General features: G+C 42.6%; 1 protein-coding gene across 1 annotated transcript; it reads left to right on the top strand.

Annotated features, from left to right (window-relative positions):
• The first annotated feature begins 1,182 nt into the window (after window positions 1–1,182).
• Window positions 1,183–17,287, top strand: SNRPD1 (small nuclear ribonucleoprotein D1 polypeptide). The gene is made up of 4 exons (XM_033178166.1): window positions 1,183–1,348; window positions 11,053–11,129; window positions 12,412–12,603; window positions 17,091–17,287. Exons 1-4 carry the CDS (start codon window positions 1,335–1,337, stop codon window positions 17,165–17,167), a joined length of 360 nt encoding a protein of 119 aa, XP_033034057.1. The 5' UTR covers window positions 1,183–1,334; the 3' UTR covers window positions 17,168–17,287.
• Window positions 17,288–17,689: the final 402 nt, after the last annotated feature.

The raw sequence follows: 17,689 nt of genomic DNA, 5'->3' as shown, positions 1-17,689 counted from the left end.
TCCCCTCTGTAATCTCAGTTACTGGAGAGGCTGAGGCACGAGAATCGCTTGAACCAGGGAGGCAAGGGTTGCAGTGAGCCAAGATCGTGCTACTACACTCCAGCCTGGATGACAGAGCGAGACTCCGTCTCAAAAAAACAATAAAAAAAAAAATTTTGAGGAGATGTTGAGAAAGATGAAGATTGAAAAGTTTGTCTTATAGATCGGAACTTAAAGTGAAAATAATCCGCTACATTGTGTGATTTTATTTTTTTATTTTTATTTTATTATTATTTTTTGAGACAGAGTCTCCCTCTGTTGCCAGGCTAGAGTGCAGTGGCGCGATCTCGGCTCACTGCAACCTCCACCTCCTGGGTTCAAGCGATTCTCCTGCCTCAGCCTCCTGAGTAACTGGGACTACAGGCGTGTGCCACCACGCCCAGCTAATTTTTGTATTTTTAGTAGAGACAGGGTTTCACCATGTTGGCCAGCACGGTCTTGATCTCTTGACCTCGCTATCTGCCCGCCTCGGACTCCCAAAGTGCTGGAATTACAGGCGTGAGCCACAGCGCCCGGCCCATTGTGTGAATTGCTTCAGGTACATTAAGTAATGCTAAGGTTCCTGGTGTTGGAACAGAATTAGCATAATCCTTTGGGCTTCTCTAAGAACTTATTTTCGTTCAGTGAGGAATTTATATTAGGTGCTGCACTCACGGTGCCTTGCTGTTCAGAAACGTGATGGTGATAGCACTATTTTGTGTGTGTGTGTGTGACGGAATTTCGCTCTTATTGCCCAGGCAGGAGTGTAGTGGTGCGATCTCGGCTCACTGCAACCTCCATCTCCCGGGTTCAAGCGATTCTCCTGCCTCAGCCTCCCGAGTAGCTGGGATAACAGGGGCCCGCCACCACATCCAGGTAATTTTTTGTATTTTTAGTACAGACGGGGGTTTCACCCTATTGGCCAGGCTGGTCTTGAACGCCTGACCTCAGGTGATACGCCCCCCCCCCCCCCCCCCGCTTCGGCCTCCCAAAGTGCGACAATCCTATTAATTGGATTTAATCTCTTCGAATCTCCCTCTCTTGTGGGATACTTTTCCTCTTAGACCAGCCCTCAACACCCTCAGTCGTGGCAAGGCAACCTCCAGCCGCCAGGGGCCGCAGTCGCGCTCCTCGCGACCGGAAGAGAGTGCGGCCCAGCGCAGCCTCGGCGTTTCCGCCGTGCGTCTGCGGTGCTCCGCGCGCCCTTTACGACCGGAGTCCCTGGAGTAGGCGCTTCCGGCCATTCATACTGCAGTGGGTAGTCGGTTTTTGGATTCTGTGCGCTATCGGACCCGAAGGGTGACGGCGTCGCTAGGATGAAGCTCGTGAGGTGAGGGAGTGACCAAGCAGCTCTGGGGGCTGTGGAGGGAGGGCTTGGCCCGGAGTCCGGAAGGCTGGGCTCTCCCATTTGAAGGAGGCGGGAAAGCCGCGTGTGCGCGGCCTGCTAACGGCCGGCCTTACTGCGCCCACAGCTCGTGGTCGGGCCTGGGCTTCCGCCTGGGTCGCTCATGGATTCCGCGTGTCTTCCAAGAGAGTGGTATAAAGGCCGAGCCTTTTCTTCCCGCCTAGTGACTTAGAGGCTTTCAAGGTGCAGCGCCGCCTGGGAGACATCTCACTCTTACAGTTACTGATTTTCTTTTTGAGTGGAACTCCAGCCCTACTTAAGAGTACTTAGAAAGTTGTATGAGCTTATCTGGAAACAAACCTGTTTGCAAACTGTTTTAAATCAGAGAAGGACCTCTGGCTTCACAAGTTTTTGTTTTTGTTGTTTTATTTTTAAATAAGACGGTGTCTCACTTTGTTGACCAGGCTGGTCTCGAACTCTTGGGCTCAAGCGTTCTGCCTGCCTCGCCCTCCCAAAGGGCTGAGATTACAGGTGTGAGCCACGGCGCCCGGCCGATTTTTAAGTTTATCTTTTGATTCTCTTTAGACTTATGATTGATTATTCCACCTCTTTCCTGTTAAGGTAGGCTTTTTATTTAGGAAAATCTCCCAATATAGGGCAGAAATTATCACAACGTAATTATGGCTGATTACCCAGATAATATATAGTTATTCTGTTTTATTTCTTTCGAGAGAAATAGACCCTGTCACTTAGGTGAGTCTTCTGGAGACTAATTCCAAACTACCTGGAAGTAGATTTGCTTTTGGTCTTTTTCCTTGAGACTGAGCCTGGAACAGAGGCAGACGTTTCTAATAACTAAGCCAGCAATTATAAATATTTAGCTTGTTTCTTTCCTGTTGAGTCAAGGATTGTCATTGTCCGCTAAATAGTTATTGGGCACCTGTTACCTACTGGGCGCTGGTAATAGATTTTTTAAAAGGCAGAGCCTTGTTGGAGCTTTCTGGTTAGTGGGGATGACAGACAAGTAGATAACGTCTGAAATAACATTTGTTTGAAACGTTTTAAATAACACATAAAAGCTTTCAATATTCAGGGAGGAGGCCAGGCGCAGTGGCTCACGCCTATAATCCCAGCACTTTGGGATGCCAAGGCGGGCAGATAACTAGGTCAGGAGTTCGAGACCAGCCTGACCAACATGGTGAAACCCCGTCTCTACTAAAATTACAAAAATTAGCCGGGCGTAGTGGCGCGCGCCTGTAATCCCAGCTACTCAGGAGGCTGAGGCAGGAGAATCGCTTGAACCCAGGAGGCAGAGATTGCAGTGAGCTGAGATCGGCCACTACGCTCCAGTCTGGGCAACAGAGCAAGACTCCGCCTCAAAAAAAAAAAAACAAATTATATTCAGGGAAGAGTTGGTACAAAAGACAATTAAGGTTAACTTTTGGTGTATTTTTATTTGAACTATAATTTTGGATAGGAAGTCATAGAATTTAAAGTGCATTTTTTAGGCTGGACGCGGTGGTTCCCGCCTGTAACCCAGCACTTGGGAGGCTGAGGCAGGCAGATCGCCTGAAGTCAGGAGTTCAGGACCTGCCTGGCCAACGTGGTGAAACCTCGTCTTTCGAAAAAATACAAAAATTAGCCGGGCGTAGTGGCGCGCGCCTGTAATCCCAGCTACTCAGGAGGCTGAGGCAGGAGAATCGCTTGAACCCAGGAGGCAGAGATTGCAGTGAGCTGAGATCGGCCACTACGCTCCAGTCTGGGCAACAGAGCAAGACTCCGCCTCAAAAAAAAAAAAACAAATTATATTCAGGGAAGAGTTGGTACAAAAGACAATTAAGGTTAACTTTTGGTGTATTTTTATTTGAACTATAATTTTGGATAGGAAGTCATAGAATTTAAAGTGCATTTTTTAGGCTGGACGCGGTGGTTCCCGCCTGTAACCCAGCACTTTGGGAGGCTGAGGCAGGCAGATCGCCTGAAGTCAGGAGTTCAGGACCTGCCTGGCCAACGTGGTGAAACCTCGTCTTTCGAAAAAATACAAAAATTAGCCGGGCGTGGTGGCAGGCGCCTGTAATCCCAGCTACTCAGGAGGCTGAGGTAAGAGAGGCGCTTGATCCCGGGAGGTTGTAGTGAGCTGAGGTCGCGCCACTGCGCTCCAGCCTGGGCAACAGAGCGAGACTCTGTCTCAAAAAATAAAATTACAACATTTTTTGAAATTTCTCCATACCTGCCAATCTGAATTTTAATCTACTCATAGTTCAATTTTGTGTAATACACCTTGAATTTCATTTGTTCCCTTTAAAGATACTGCATGTTATGGCAGTTTTCCAGTAATTTTTAATACCTGGACTGAATCCTGTTTTGTGTCTTAGGTCAAATATAGAAAGAAATTATTTTTCTATATTTGGAATGTATTTTTCCTCCAGAAAATGATTGGCGAACTGGTTTGCATTTTCAGTAGACTTATTTCTGTATATCAGTTGGTAGCATTGTCATCCTTATTCTCACTGTCACCCTAACCAAAAACCTGGGAGGTGGGCTTGACTTTCTCTCTCCTGATGGCCTTGACATTTGATACATTGCCAGTTTTGACAGTTTTACCTACTGCATAAAAGTGTCCCACATTTTCCTGTTTGTTTTTTGGGTTCCAATAGTGTGTTTTGATACTGAGGGACACCGTGTTATCTGACTTTTTGATATCTAAGTTTCACTAAGTAGAAAGAATTCAGATACTGAAAGATTCATCTGAAAATAAGTTGAATCCCTTTGGTTCCTGGGTTCAGTTAGGGAGGGATAATTGTATATTTGTCCTGCCCATAGTAGCCTCCTTTCATTCCAGTCACCACCATTGAGGTTCAGGCCCTTTTTATCCCACTCATGGATTTTTGTTTTCCTTTTTGAGGTGAATATCTTAACACAATGAAATGCAGCGTATATTTCCTGCTATTGAAAAACGTAAGCATTTTTGTAACCTAAACCCGTATCAAGAGAAGTAACATTACCAAAACCTCAGTTTCCTCAAGCCTTTCCCAGGCAACCTCTGGCTCCATACCCCTAGATGCAACCAATTTCTTCCACCATACATGAATTTTGCCTGCACTAGAATTTCATATATTTGGAATCACAAAGTATTTTTGTGTAAAACTCCTCTTACTCACATGTTTTTGAGATTCATCCACATTGTGAAGTGTATCAGTGATGTGTTCATTTTTATTACTGGGTATTAGTACCTTGTGTGTTTGGAAGTTCTGTATTTTAGGCTGGACACAGTGACTCATGTCTGTAATCCCAGCACTATGGGAGGTCGAGGCGGGTGGATCACTTGAGGTCAGGAATTTGAGACTAGCCTGAGCAACATGGTGAAACCCCGTCTCTACTAAAAATACCAAAAAAGTAGCTGGGTGTGGTGGCAGGTGCCTGTAATCCCAGCTGCGAGGGAGGCTGAGGCCGGAGAATCCCTTGAACCTGGGAGGTGGAGATTGCAGTGAGCTGAGATCGCACCATTGCACTCCAGCTTGGGCAACAGAGCGAGACTCCTCTCAAGAAAAAAAAGCTCTATATTTTAAAAAATTACAAGAAAAGAAAATAAGTAAAAACTTATGTATTTTGTTTACAACAACGTTGAATATTCTTCAAGTTTTTGGAGGGAAATAAACTTGTGGGTGAATACGTAAGAGTGGAGTTGATGGACTGTAGCATAGTTGTTATGTGTTTAGCTTTATGAGAAATTTCCAGACCATTTTCCAAAGTAGTTGTACCATTTTACACTTCCAGTAACAATATATTAGAATAACAATTGCTCCACATCCTCACCAGTGTGTGGTGGTGTTTGCTCAGTCTTTAATTTTAGCCATTTTAGTGGGTATGTAGTGGCATCTCCTTAGGGTTTAGTTGGTTTTTTCCTTATTTGTTTGTTTTTGAGATGGATTCTCACTCTGTCACCCAGGCTGGAGTACAATGACATGATCTTGGTTCACTGCAACCTCTACCTCCCAGATTCAAGTGATTCTCCCGCCTCAGCCTCCCGAGTAGCTGGGACTACAGGCATGTGCCACCACACCTGGCTGATTTTTGTATTTTTAGTAGAGACAAGGTTTCACTATGTTGGCCAAGCTGGTCTCGAACTCCTGACCTCATGGTCCACCTGCCTTGGCCTCGCAAAGTGTTGGGATTACAAGCGTGAGTCACCATGCCCAGCCTGTTTTTGTCTTTTTGTTTTTGTTTTTGTTTGAGACAAAGTCTCACTCTGTCACTAGGCTGGAGTGCAGTGGCGCAATCTCGGCTCACTGCAACCTCTGCCTCCCGGGTGCAAGCGATTCTCCTGCCTCAACCTCCCGAGTAGCCGAAACTATAGGCGCACACCACCATGCCCAGCTAATTTTTGTGTTTTTAATAGAGACGGGGTTTCACCTTGTTGACCAGGATGGTCTCCATCTCTTGACCTCGTGATCCGCCTGCCTCGGCCTCCCAAAGTGTTGGGATTACAGGCATGAACCACCATGCCCGGCCTGTTTTGTTTCTTAAAAGAGGAGAGTCTTCCTGTGTTGCCCAGGCTGGCCTTGAACTTGAAAAACCCAGTCTCTACTAAAAAAAAAAAATACAAAAATTAGCTGATTGTGGTGGCAAGCGCCTGTAATCCCAGCTAAATCAACCATGTAAATGTGGGACCAGAAATAAATGTTTGCTTGTATTGTTTCATTGATCTATTTGTTGTTCCTTATATCTCAATTACTGTAATTTTAACTTGTATATGTACTGCTCTAGTCACATAATTTGTCTTCCTAAAGATTATACTTTTGTCTCTTGTCTTTCTAAAATCTGTTTCTGAACATTTGTCCTAGGTTCTCTTTTAAATGTGCGTATGAGCCTGGTACTCCTCTTCATTGATGAAAATCCTTCAGTAGCTCTCCTAGAGGAATTCTCTAACAGAGCTTAGGGCTTTCCGAGAAGGGAACCTGCCTAACTCCTCTCTACTCATAGGACCTTAAATATTGAACTTAACATTTCATCGGTCTGGCGTGGTGGCTCATGCTTGTTATCATAGCATTTTGTGAGGCCGAGGCTGGCGGATCACTTGAGGTCAGGAGTTAGAGACCAGCTGTGCCAACATGATGAAACCCTGTCTCTACTAAAAATACAAAAATTAGCTGGTTGTGGTGGTGTGCGCTCAGCTACTTGGGAGACTGAGGCACAAGAATCGCTTGAACCCGGGAGGTGGAGGTTGTCGTGAGCTCAGATTGAGATTGTGCCCTTGTACTCCAGCCTGGGCAACACAGTGAGACTCCATCTTAATATCTGTAATTACTCTGTGCCTTATGCTGTATTTTTCTTTTGTTTCTTCTTGCTGCGTATTTCCAACTTTTAAGGCTTCTTACTAGAAGTCCCCTAATACCTGATTCCCTTCTCCACATGCTACAGTATATTCTTAGTAAAAAAAACCTGTGTGTAGCTGAGTGCAGTGGCTCACGCTTGTAATCCCAGCACTTTGGGAGACTGGGGCAGGCTGATTGCTTGAGCCCAGGAGTTTAAGACCAGCCTAGGCAACATGGCAAAACCACATCTCTACAAAAAATTTAAAAATTTAAAAAATATTCGCCGGGCATGGTGGCACATGCCTATAGTCTCAGCTACTCAGGGAAAAAACCTAAGCTAAAACCTCTGTATTTCTCTATTGCATTCTACAACTTATGGTTATTTTTACATATCTTTTATGTACCTGAGCCTCCGCGCCTGGCCACATAAGGTATTTTTTTTTTCCTTTTATTTGTCTTCTTTGCTTCCAAAAATGATTTGAAGAACTTTTATAGTAAAAGTTCTTACACTAACTGGGATAATAAGTTCGTATAAAAGATAAAAACAGGCTGGGCGCGGTGACTCACGCCTGTAATCCCAGCACTTTAGGAGGCTGAGGCGGGTGGATCACGAGGTCAGGAGATCGAGACCATCCTGGCTAACATGGTGAAACTACTAAAAATGCAAAAAATTAGCCGGGCATGGTGGCAGGTGCCTGTAGTCCCAGCTACTCCGGAGGCTGAGACAGGAGAATGGCGTGAACCTGGGAGGCGCTGCTGCACGATCTCCATCTCAAAAAAAAGATTTAAAAAGATTAAAAAAAAGATAAAAACAAAAACTTGATAATGGGAGGAAGCCATTCGTTCAAAATTCGAGGCTTTTCTAGTTATTATTGATTGTTAAATTTGGAGCTGAATAATTATCTGATGAAATCAAGTGTTACCGATTCATTGAGAGAAACATTTTCTTGATGTCATATATAAAAAGAGATTCAACTCATGAGTCTTTTTAAAGTTTGAGGCTTGTTATATCCAAGACCAGGTAATTGTTTTTGTGATGGCTGTCTATACCACTAAAAAGAAAAAAGAAATTTAAAAAAGGCATTTTAAGGTTGGTTTCCCTTTATTCATTGAAACATTTCTGCCAGCATTATTCAGTGCCTATTACAGTCTAGGATTAGATATAGAGGTTACGATCCCTACCCTCAACAATAGTCTAGTGCGGGAGGATAATAGGTTATCTTACATGTACCATTTAGTGTGATAGATGATAGGATCTATTAATATAAAGTATATATTACAGACTAAAAGTTTGTATATGAACTGTGTATTGTATGATAGTGTAGGGTTCATTTTCTTAGATTTGATTGTGAGATTATGGTTACATAGGAGAACGTCATTAGAAAATGCATGCTGAAGTGTCATAATGCCTACAACTTACTTTGAGATGGTGTGATCTGTTTCTGTTTGTTTGTTTGTTTTTGATGGAGTCTCGCTCTATCGTCCAGGCTAGAGTTTAGTAGCACAATCTTGGCTCACTGCAACCTCCACCTCCTGGGCTCGAGCAATTCTTCTGCCTCAGCCTCTCCAGTAGCTGGGATTACAGTAATGTGCCACCAAGTCTGGCTAATTTTTTTGTATTTTTAGTAGAGACAGGGTTTCGCCATGTTAACCAGGGTTGTCTCAAACTCCTGACCTCAGGTGATCCGCCTGCCTCGGCCTTCCAAAGTGCTGGGATTACAGGCATGAGCAACTGCACCTGGCTAAGACTCTCGTCTTTTTAAAAAAAAAAAAAAAAAAAAAAGGGCCAGGCCCCGTGGCTTACGCCTATAATCCCAGCACTTTGGGAGGCTGAGGTGGGCAGATCACCTGAGATCAGAAGTTCGAGACCAGCCCAACATGGTGAAACCCTGTATCTACTAAAAATGCAAAAATCATCCAGGTGTGGTGGCAGGTGCCTGTAGTCCCAGCTACTTGGGAGGCTGAGGCAGAATTGCTTGAACCCAAGAGGCGGAGGTTGCAGTGAACCAAGAGGCAGAGGTTGCAGTGAGCCAAGATCATGCCACTGTGCTCCAGCCTCACTGACAGTGAGAGTCTGTCTCAAAAAAAAAAAAAAAAATAGAATTTTTTAAAAAGAGTCTTTCTCTGCCACACAGGCTCCAGGGCAGTGACACAATCATGGCTCGTTGCAACCTTGAAGTCTGGGCTCAAGTGATCCTCCCACCTCAGATTCCAAGGAACTGGGACTACAGGCATGAACCAGCATGCTCAGCTAATTTTTTTATTTTTATTTTTTTTTGAGGTGGAGTCTTGCTCTGTCACCCAGTCTGCAGCACAATGGCACGATCTTGGCTCACTGCAACCTCTGCCTCCCAAGTTCAAGTGATAATCCTGCCTCAGCCTCCTGAGTAGCTGGGATTACAGACTTGCACCACCACACCTAGCTAATTTTTTGTATTTTTAGTAGAGATGGGGTTTCACCATATTGGCCAAGCTGGTCTCCAACTCCTGACCTCGTGATCCACCTACCTCGGCCTTCCAAAGTGCTGGGGTTATGGGCATGAGCTACCGTGCCCGACCAACTAAATTTTTTTGTTTTTATTTTTGTAGAGACAGGATCTTGCTCTGTTGACCAGGCAGGTCTCGAACTCCTGGCCTCAAGCAATCATCCCACCTTGGCCTCTCAAAGTGGTGAAATTACAGGCATTAACCTCTGCACTGTATTTGTAAACCCTTCAACTTTTCTTCCTCTGCAAAATTTTATAAAAAGGGGAGAACAAATCTAGATGAAGTGAGAAGTGGATAGATTGTTTATTATATATTATCAAGGCAACTGGCTATTCAGTTGGGGAAAGTAATAAAGACAGATTTGTGCCTTACAATGCATAAAAAAGATCAATTCCAAGTAGATTAAAAGTAGAAGAAAATAAGATACTATCTTTTACAATCTTGGCATAGAAAAAAACCCTTTCCTAGGCAAATTATGTATCCCAGGAAGATGAACAAATTCAAAACATAGAAGTGAAAAAAGTTTGTGTGACTAAAGAAACCATAAACCACAAACTTGAATGACTGGCAAACCAGTAGAAAATAAAAGAAAAACTCAACCTAATTGAGAATGTGTGAATAATGTGAACAGGTAATTCACGGAAGAAATAATTTTCCCATATTAATGAAAATATATTCAGTCTCACAAGTAATTAAGGAAAAACAAATTTCCCCCCCATCAAATTGACAAAAATTTGAAAGACTTACAGCAACTTGTGTTGGTGAGGATTTGCATAATTGGGTTTGTAATGGGAAAAAATTGAACCAAAGTAATGTTCATCAACAGGGAGGTAATAAATTTTGACATTTCCGTATAGTGGAATACTTTTCAGTTCTTAGAATGTTATTTTGTTATTTTGGCTTTTTTTTTTAGATGGAGTCTTGCTCTGTCGCTCAGGCTGGAGTGCAGTGGAACAATCTCGCCTCACTGTAGCCTCTGCCTGCCGGGTTCCAAGTAGCTGGGATTACAGGCGTGCTCCATCATGCCTGGCTAATTTTTTTTTTTTTTTTTTTTTTTTGAGATGGAGTCTTGCTCTCTCCCTAGGCTGGAGTGCAGTGGTGCGATCTCAGCTCACTGCAGCCTCTGCCTCCCAGGTTTAAGCGATTCTCCTGCCTCAACCTCCTGAGTAGCTGGGATTACAGGCGCATGCCATCCTGCCCAGCTCATTTTTGTGTTTTTGTAGAGATGGGGTTTCACCATGTTGGCCAGGCTGGTGTTGGACTCCTGACCTCAGATGATCTGCCCACTTTGGTGTCCCTTAGTGCTAGGATTACAGGCATGAGCCACCGTACCCAGTCTCAGTTCTTAGACTGTTTTGTATGTTGAAATGGGAATATATCCAATATAAACTGCTAAACGAGAACTACAAGTTACAGATGTGAAAAAAATATGACCCAATTTATGTAAAAAGAAATCTGTATATATGCTTATGAATGTGCATATAAAATGATCGGGAATAATATTCCTACATACCCACAGTGCAGGGAGTTAGGAAGGGATATTTTTGCTTTATATATAAATATTGTAATAAACTTGTAATCTTTTTACCAACTGTAATTCTTTATTTCTTTTTCATGGTTTATAATGAGTCTGAGATCTTGTATGTCTGGATTTGAGGTTTGAGAATTAGAAACGTCCAAATGACAGTTTGTTAGTATTGTTGTGTTCCTTCATAAAGGTTGAGGATATAATTCAGGAAAGCTGAAATTGTTAGCATTTTATCGATAGGAATTGATGCAGATAGCACCTACAAATTTTCAGCGTCTAGTTCTTTCACCTTTTCACCTTAATAAATGTGATTTTAAAGTGTTGCAGGTAAAAATTAATGGTTTTATTCCTATTTATAGATTTTTGATGAAATTGAGTCATGAAACTGTAACCATTGAATTGAAGAATGGAACACAGGTCCATGGAACAATCACAGGTACGGAGGTTTTATAAACATTTTATAACATTGTTTTCTTCTCTTTTACCTGCTATCCAGAGTTTATTTTTTGATTACTTAATGAACGTTATTGTAGTACACATCCTTATTCTTTTGTCTGAATTATGTAATTGATTTTTTTTTTTTTTGAAACAGAGTTTTGCTCTGTCACCTGGGCCTAAGTGCAGTGGCACGATCTCAGCTCACTGTAACTTCCACTGCCTGGGGTCAAGCAATTCTTTTGTCTCAGCCTCCTGAGTGGCTGGGACTACAGGTGCCTGCCACCATGCCTGGGTAAATTTTTTTTTTTTTTTTTTGAGACGGATTCTCACTCTGTTGCCCAGACTGGAGTGCAGTGGCACAGTCTCAGCTCACTGCAACCTCCGCCTCCAGGGTCCGATTATTTTTGGTAGAGATGGGGTTTTGGTCTCGAACTTGTGACTTCATGATCCATCTGCCTCGGCCTCCCAGAGTGCTAGGATTTCAGGCGTGAGTCAAGTCACTGCACCTGGCCTAATTTTTGTATTTTTAGTAGAGATGAGGTTTCAGCATGTCAGCCAAGCTGGTCTTGAACTGGACCAGGCTGGTCAGAAGACCTCAGTTGATCCACCTGCCTCGGCCTCCCAAAGTGCTGGGATTACAGGCGTGAGCCACCGCACCTGGCCTAAGTAGGTCTTTAGTTATCCCATTAGTTCAGGTATAATTTGGTAAAGGCTTCAATATTCAAGTGTTTCAGCTATAATGTCATATAATCACCCTGAAGAATTACTTTGTATTTTGTAAACTCTCATGCTAAAAATAATAGCTTAATGAGAAAAATAGGTGTTGCAGACTACTTAAAAGCCTGTGTAACTTTGTAATCAAAATATTCTTAACAAAAGCGGTAACAATTATTATAGAGAGAGAGAAGCAGAAACAAAGGTGAGGTTTGGTGGAATGGGGATTATGAGGAAGTTACAAAGACAGTGGGAGAAACATTGAAGAAATACCTGTCAGATCAGTAGTGAGCCTAAAGCCCAGTCAGGGTTCTTCCATTGCTTGCTGCATTCATTTCTGTAAGCGAAACATTAGTGTGCTAGGAAAAATCTCTAGGAAGGAAACACTGCTGATTTATACTGACGTTATTCCCCCATTTACCAGTTGCACATGTGCTAAATTGTGTCATAGAAAACTTGCACTGTAGCAGAACAGTATTCTTTTGTAGTCTAGTATTTACTGTGGCTCAGTAGATTAATTAGTTGCCTGACTTTTATCATACTAATAACTGCCCAATTATTTTTAGGTGTGGATGTCAGCATGAATACACATCTTAAAGCTGTGAAAATGACCCTGAAGAACAGAGAACCTGTACAGCTGGAAACGCTGAGTATTCGAGGAAATAACATTCGGTATTTTATTCTACCAGACAGTTTACCTCTGGATACACTACTTGTGGATGTTGAACCTAAGGTGAAATCTAAGAAAAGGGAAGCTGGTAAGTTTGAAGGATTATAAAAATTTTTGTGAATGCTAATCCTAATCCACACTATTCATAATATAAATATTTGCAAACAACATATATGTCTTTGTTGTTTAATATTTCCTATAATGTGTATTATAACTCCTGGTTATATTAAAAACAGGTTATATTAAAAACAATGTTTTTAATTGCTATTAAAAACATTGATGCGGCCGGACACAGTGGCTCACGCCTGTAATCCTAGCACTTTGGGAGGCCAAGGCGGGTGGATCACGAGGTCAGGAGTTCGAGACCAGCCTGGCCAACGTGGTAAAACCTCGTCTGTACTAAAAATGCAAAAAAAAATTGGGCGTGGTGGTGGGTGCCTGTAATCCCAGCTACTCAGGAGGCTGAGGCAGGAGAATCGCTTGAACCCAGGAGGCAGAGGTTGCAGCTGAGATCTCACCACTGCACTCCAGTCTGGGCGACAGAGCCACTGTCTTAAAAAAAAAAAAAAAAAAAAAAAAAAGCAGATATTGATGCAGTCAGGCAAGATGGCTCACACCTGTAATCCCAGCACTTTGGGAGGCCGAGGCGAGCAGATCACCTGACGCCAGGAATTCCAGACCAGCCTGGTCAACATGGAGAAACCCCATCTCTACTAAAAATGCAAAAGAAAAAAAAATGGGCGTGGTGGCGCGTGCCTTTAGTCCCAGTTACTCGGGAGGCTGAGGCAGAAGAATCACTTGAACCTGGGAGGCGGAGGTTGCTGTGAGCCAAGATCATGCCACTGTACTCTGGCCTGGGCTACAGAGTGAGACTCTGTTTCAAAATAATGATAATAATATGATTGTAATCCATAGCTTGAAAAACAATGATTTAACCTCTCTCTCGGTCCTGTGTATCATGCTGCTTTCCACTTTGCAAGAACCCCCTGTGGGTACCAAAATCTACAGATGCTCAAGTCCCTTTTCATAAAATGGTAATAGTGTTTCCGTCTAACCTCTGCACATCCTTTTGTACACTTTAAATCATCTCTAGATTACTTGTAATACCCAGTATAATGTAAATGCTCTGTAGATAGTTATATTGTATTGTTTAGGCATTAATGACAAGAAAAAGTCTGACAACCATCATAGGCCTAAAGTTGGTTAAATCCATGGATGTGGAACCCATGGATATTGAAGGCTGACTGTATTTTCAAATCTGAGGACTTTTTGCCTTAATGTCTTTAGGGTTATTCTACATTTTTTTACTACCTACCTACCTGTGAGGGAGTTGATTGAAAGCCCCCTACCTCATATCATCTTACTCCGTGCTTCTGAGTGTTAGATTTTTCAGAAGTTATTCTTCCTTTACTAAATGTTACAGTTCCCAGTCTACTTTCTGATTTAAAATTTTGTTGAAAAAAATTTTTTTTGTTTTCTTGGTTTTTTTTGTTTTTTTGTTTTTAGATGGAGTTTCACTCTTGTTACCCAAGCCGGAGTGCAGTGACGCGATCTCAGCTCACTGCAACCTCTGCCTCCTGGGTTCAAACGATTCTTCTGTTTCAGCCTCCCAAGTAGCTGGGATTATAGGTGTGTGCCACCGCACCCGGCTAATTTTGTATTTTTAGTGGAGACGGGGTTTCATCGTGTTGGTCAGGCTGGTCTCATACTCCTGACCTCAAGTGATTCACCTGCCTCAGCCTTCCAAAGTGCTGGGATTACAGGCATGAGCTACCGCACCCAGCCGAAATCTTTTATCTACTGTGTTTCCTCTGCTTTTCTTTGTTCTTCTGGGTACTTATCATTTTTGTTCCTTTTCTATCATAAATACTATTTCAGAAGAAATTGGAGATAAATGTGGTCAATTTGGTTCATTTTAACATGCATCCTAGACTTACTGTTTTTTTTTTTTTTTTTTTTGAGATGGAGTTGCTCTGTCGCCCAGGCTGGAGTACAGTGCCGGATCTCAGCTCACTGCAAACTCCGCCTCCGGGTTTACGCCATTCTCCTGCCTCAGCCTCCCGAGTAGCTGGGACTACAGGCGCCGCCACCTCGCCCGGCTAGTTTTTTGTACTTTTTAGTAGAGACGGGGTTTCACCGTGTTAGCCAGGATGGTCTCGATCTCCTGACCTCGTGATCCGCCCGTCTCGGCCTCCCAAAGTGCTGGGATTACAGGCTTGAGCCACCGCGCCCGGCCGACTTACTGTTTTTGTGTGTACACATTTAAAATAGTATGTTTTAAAATAACTGAAATTGGCTGGGCGCTGTGGCCCATGCAGTGAGCTGAGATCGTGCCATTGCACTCCAGTCTGGGCAACAAGAGTGAAAAACTCTGTCTCAAAAAAATAAATAAATAAAAGTATTCATGCCTGCCCCCCACCCACTTCTTAAAAAGTGTTTTCTTAATTTATCTTTATTTTATACAGATATGCACCACCAAATCTGGCTAATTTGTTTATTTGTTTGTAGAGACAGGGTCTCCCTATGTTGTCCAGGCTAGTCTTGAACTCTTGGTCTCAAACAATCCTGCTGTAGCCTCTCAAAGTGCTGGGATTACAGGTGTGAGCCACCATCATACCTGGTCCATTTTCTTTTCTTTTTATTTCCTTTTTTTTTTTTGAGACTGTCTCGCTCTGTCGCCCAGGCTGGAATGCCGTGGCGCGATCTCCTCTCAATACAACCTCTGCCTCCCGGGTTCAAGCAATTCTCCTGCCTCAGCCTCCTGAGTAGCTGGGACTACAGGTGCCCAGCCCTTTTATTGTTGTTGTTTTTTACAACACTCCTCCAACTCTGTTTTTTCACCCATTTTAACACTTCATTTTGAAATAATTTTAGACACAAAAAGTTGCAAAAATAGTACAAGGAATTGCCATACACTTTTCACCAACATTGTCTAAATGTTAAAATTTCATATAACTACAAAAAATAGGAATTTTACATTGATGCAGCACTATTGTATTATCTAGAGACCTTTCTTACATTTCTTTGTGATTGTCCCTCTAATGTCCTTTTCCTGGTCCAAGATCCAATCCAGTACAACAGGTTGCATTTAGTTGTTACGTTTCCTTAGTTTCCTTGAATGTGTATCAGCTGGTTCGCCTCAGTTTTCCTTTTGTGACCTTAACACTTGTAAGAGTACGGGCCAGTTATTTTGTGGAATGTCCCTAATTAGCGTCTTTTTTTTTTTTTTTTTTTTTTTTTGAGACGGAGTCTCGCTCTGTCGCCCAGGCTGGAGTGCAGTGGCCGGATCTCAGCTCACTGCAAGCTCTGCCTCCCAGGTTTATGCCATTCTCCTGCCTCAGCCTCCCGAGTAGCTGGGACTACAGGCGCCCGCCACCTCGCCCGGCTAGTTTTTTGTATTTTTTAGTAGAGACGGGGTTTCACCATGTTAGCCAGGATGGTCTCGATCTCCTGACCTCGTGATCCGCCCGTCTCGGCCTCCCAAAGTGCTGGGATTACAGGCTTGAGCCACCGCGCCCGGCCTAATTAGCGTCTTAAACTCACTGTTGATTGCTTGGAATGGTAAGACTAGAATCAGTGTGTACAAATTTCTAATGTGGCCAGGTACGGTGGCTAACACCTGTAATCCCACCACTTTGGGAGGCTGAGGCTGGAGGATTGCTTTGGCCCACGAGTTCGAAAGCAGCTTGGGCAGCAAAGGGAGACCTCATCTCTACAAAAAATTAAAAAATTAGCCAGACCTGATGGCTTGTACCTGTAGTCCCCGCTACTCAGGAGGCTTAGATGGGAGGATCACTTGAGCCCAGGAGTTCAAGACTGCAGTGAGGTGTGATTACACTCCAGGCTGGACTGCAGAGTGAGACCCTGTATTTTTTTAAAAAAAAAAAAAAAAAAGCAAAACATTTAGAATGTAACTGACTTCTATGTCAGGATTTTCTAATATTCTTAGCTGTCTGAAGATGAAATAAGTTTATTTGGGTGATGAATTCCCTATCACCATGATACTCAACTAGAGTTCGGATGACCCAGTGACAGGGATATTGCTATATGGATTAAAGCACTAGATTATGTGTAGGTCAAAATAGTTTTAATTTTCTGAAGAGTTAATAAGATTGTGATTTGATGTAATAGATTTAAACTTCCCTGGTTTTGAATTAACTTGCTTGGATTTTATTCATTTACCAAAACTCTGGCATCTAGGTGATCGTGTTCTATTCTATGATATGTATCTTCCTTTTTTTGTGAGATTCAAATCATTTTATGGTGAATTTGAGACATGATAGAAAGAAAAATTATTTTTTTAAGTTTGACACATTTCTTAGTAAATAAATTGAAAGGAAACAAATAATCTCCCTAGGCCTTTAGTTCTTGGTTCTGCATGATAACGTGTTGTGGGGTGGGGAGAATCTGAAGTCTAACACATTTAACAGAAGCTAGTTAAACTTCTCTTTACTGTAGCTGCTAATAAAGAGCTGTAAACGGGGAAAGGTGTGTGTGTGTAAATGTTATTTGTGGTGTCTCTGTAACATTCGTGCAGAAGAGAATTGAGCTTGGTTTGTTTTTCTTTTCCTTCAGTTGCAGGAAGAGGCAGAGGCAGAGGAAGAGGAAGAGGACGTGGCCGTGGCAGAGGAAGAGGGGGTCCTAGGCGATAATGTCTCTCAAGATTACTGTTTCAAAGTCATACGGGATTTGGGATATTTTTTGTACAGGTTGTGTTTGTTTATGTCAGTTTTTAATAAACATAAATGTGGGATAGAGCTGTCTATTTAGTATATCATAGTTTTAGTAGTTTCCTCCACATTCACAAAATTACAGTGAGAGCTAAGCATTTCTACTGGGCAGTTTCATTTTTAGATGATCAGGTTTTAAGTTTTTGAACTAAAATTTTTCTTTTTATGATGAATAAGGTTAAAAGAAAAGCCTTAGACAAATTTAATTTGGCAGAGTTTAATTGAGCAAAGGACAATTCACAAACCAGGTAGCCCGTGAAGCATAATAGGTTCAGAGGCTTTAGCCCAGCTGTGTAGTTGATGTAGATTTGTGAACAGAAGGAAAGTGATGTATGGAAAATGGAAGTGAGATACAGCAACAGCCATATTAGTTACAGTTCAGCGTTTGCCTTATTTGAATATGGTTTGAACAGTTCGCTGCCTTTGGTTGGCTGAAACTTAGTG

This window comes from Trachypithecus francoisi, unplaced genomic scaffold (genome assembly GCF_009764315.1).
Source record: "Trachypithecus francoisi isolate TF-2019V2 unplaced genomic scaffold, Tfra_2.0 Lachesis_group19, whole genome shotgun sequence".
Classification (NCBI taxonomy): Eukaryota; Metazoa; Chordata; class Mammalia; order Primates; family Cercopithecidae; genus Trachypithecus; species Trachypithecus francoisi.
Note: the sequence above shows the minus strand (reverse complement) of the source record. Positions and strands in the feature narration are given on the sequence as shown.